Raw genomic sequence first — 2415 nt, forward strand, 5'->3', positions numbered from 1 at the left:
ATTCCAAGGATGCAAATTGGCTCAACACATACAGACAATAAATATTAAGGTCCAAAATAAAATCAAGGACAAAACACTATCAGGGGAGCCAACTGCATATAGAGACTGTGAACAGGAAGGATAACAGGGGGAGTAGACTTCAAACTAGGTTGAGTGTCCAGTGGTGGGATAGGGGACTTGTGGAGCATCAGATGATGAGCAAAAGAGTCAGATACCGAGTTCCACTGCTGGTCTCTGACCAAAAAAACTAGTATAGAATAAAATACCCAATGTTCAGTGGGCTCCAGACTGAACAGCACCCCTTTTCCTCATGACACTTCTCCAGAAAGTCCAGTGATGATGGACGACAGGACCTGCAGGGACTTACTCTCTCCACGGCCCTATCTTGGAAGGTTTCCTTTGTTGTCTAAATCAGAACACTGATCTCCATTGTGCCTTTGCCACACTGCTTGTCACAGAGTAGAGTCATGGAGATCACAGGATGGAAGAATATGTGTCATGGTGTATACACATCTCTGCGTTGACTGCATCCTGATTGTCATTGGTTGCCTCCTGCTTTGGTAATGGCTACAATTTTCTTTGTCATTGGCTGCAAGCTCGACTCTTTTTTCTTTTTTGCCAGACCTGGGGCTTGAACTCAGGGCCTGGGCACTGTCCCTGGGCTTCTTTTGCTCAAGGCTAGCATTCTACCACTTGAGGCATAGAACTATTCTGGCTTTTCCTGTGATTAGTTGAAGTAAGGGTCTCACTATCTTTTCTTCCCAGGGTACCTGAGAACCAATATGCCTTCTGACTAGCTAGGATTATGGGCATGAGCCACCTGTGCCTGGCTCTGGCTGTGTCCTTTGGCCACATGCTGTTTCTTCGGTGGCTAGATGCTGCTCTGTCAATGGAGAACCAGCATTCTTAGAGTGATCTAATAAAATTCCATATAACAAACAGCACTTTTAGTAGGAAGGGAACATGAGGAAGAAATAGATTGTCTATCCCCTGTCTTATAAAAACAGAAATGCTTTTAATTTTAATAGTGTACAGATAATGTATTTCATTTGTCCCACTAATAATCTGTTAAGCAACTAAGCAACAGAACAGTTCTGTGCAAACACACACACACACAAGTACCTCAGCATTTAAGAATTACAGTATCTCTGAACTGGAACAACACTTCATGTGTTCAATATACACAATTTCTTCTCTAGATATATTACTAGGAATTTAACTGCTTTGAAGAAAAGTTTGGCTGTCCAATCAGCCGTTGAATGCTTTATGACAACCGGTACTTCCTATCAACGAGAGGGAGAGTTTACATTTGGAAAGAATTTTATTATTCTTCATTAGGAAAAAAGGACACACAGTTGGGTAGCATGATGATACAATACAAATGATCACATCCAGTGTTGGGATTTTCACTGCTGTGTGAAAGGAATAAAAGTTTGCGATGTTGTTGAAGCAATAAAAGAACACGAAGCAGCTGACTAACAGTAAGATGGTGTGGATGGCTTTGTTCTCAGGTGCTGACTGGGAAGCAAGCCTGGGACTGTGGAGGTGCCGGGTTGTCTTATGGTGTCGGTACAGGAGGGTCACCATATAGAGGCTGGTGGTGATCATGAGGATAACAAACACAAGATCTCGAAATAATAAGATAGAGATGAAATACCATGATCTATTGTTTTCTATCCGTGGAGCCTGACAATATGCATTGGAAAACCCAGAACCTACAAGTGTGAAATTGCTTTTGGCTCTCAGACTCTCAGTGATTGGGAAATAGATGACCATATTGATGATACAGAAGAAGAGGAAAGAAGAGAAAATCCACACTGAAGACTTAGATTTAAGCCACACCCAGTAGGCACAGTTGGAGCTGATTGTGATGGCCTGAAACACACTGAGGAGTGAGGTGGTACAGATGGACAGTCCCCGGGTGACTCTGTAGAGGTACACCACTGCCTTGCAGCCCACATCGTCCAGAAATCGCTCAAATCTGAAGTATGCCATGATGTCTGGCAACATTGTGAAGGTGAGGTTCAAGATGTTGACCACAGTCAGGTGCATGAAGATGGCATTGATGGGATTTTTCAGATGACTTTGGAATAAAAATGTATACAGATGGAGCACGAAGAGCAGGGAATTCCCCATGACACCAACACACAGCTGGGCTATGAGGAAAAGCCCCCATATTGATGCACTCGAGAACATAGCTAAGGTGTTTGTGATATTTGATGCATAGATCAGCAGGGAGTATACAGGAGAGAAAAATCAGCGCACTGGATTATGTATCCATTCCAAATTAAGCTTCACAAAGAATATAGAAAATCAAAGTCAGTTTCAAGCCCAGGGGTGGCCCTTCTGGAGTGGGATACCAAAGACAAAAGATCTGTAGGATCTAGAGGACAGAAATGGTTGTGATTATAGAAA

The 2415-nt window shown here is 42.9% G+C and overlaps 1 protein-coding gene across 1 annotated transcript; it reads right to left on the reverse strand.

The window, feature by feature from the left end:
- Positions 1 to 1248: 1248 nt before the first annotated feature.
- Positions 1249 to 2196, reverse strand: LOC122125678 (vomeronasal type-1 receptor 41-like). Its single transcript, XM_042700216.1, has one exon. The coding sequence runs from the start codon at positions 2194 to 2196 to the stop codon at positions 1249 to 1251; it is 948 nt and encodes a 315-aa protein (XP_042556150.1).
- Positions 2197 to 2415: the final 219 nt, after the last annotated feature.

Source organism: Dipodomys spectabilis, unplaced genomic scaffold (genome assembly GCF_019054845.1).
Source record: "Dipodomys spectabilis isolate Male_0828 unplaced genomic scaffold, ASM1905484v1 ptg000266l, whole genome shotgun sequence".
NCBI classification, from domain to species: Eukaryota; Metazoa; Chordata; class Mammalia; order Rodentia; family Heteromyidae; genus Dipodomys; species Dipodomys spectabilis.

What these genes read in the sequence shown, in the direction of transcription:
- LOC122125678 (XM_042700216.1), bottom strand. Translation starts at nt 2,196, where the DNA reads ATGTTCTCGAGTGCATCAATATGGGGGCTTTTCCTCATAGCCCAGCTG.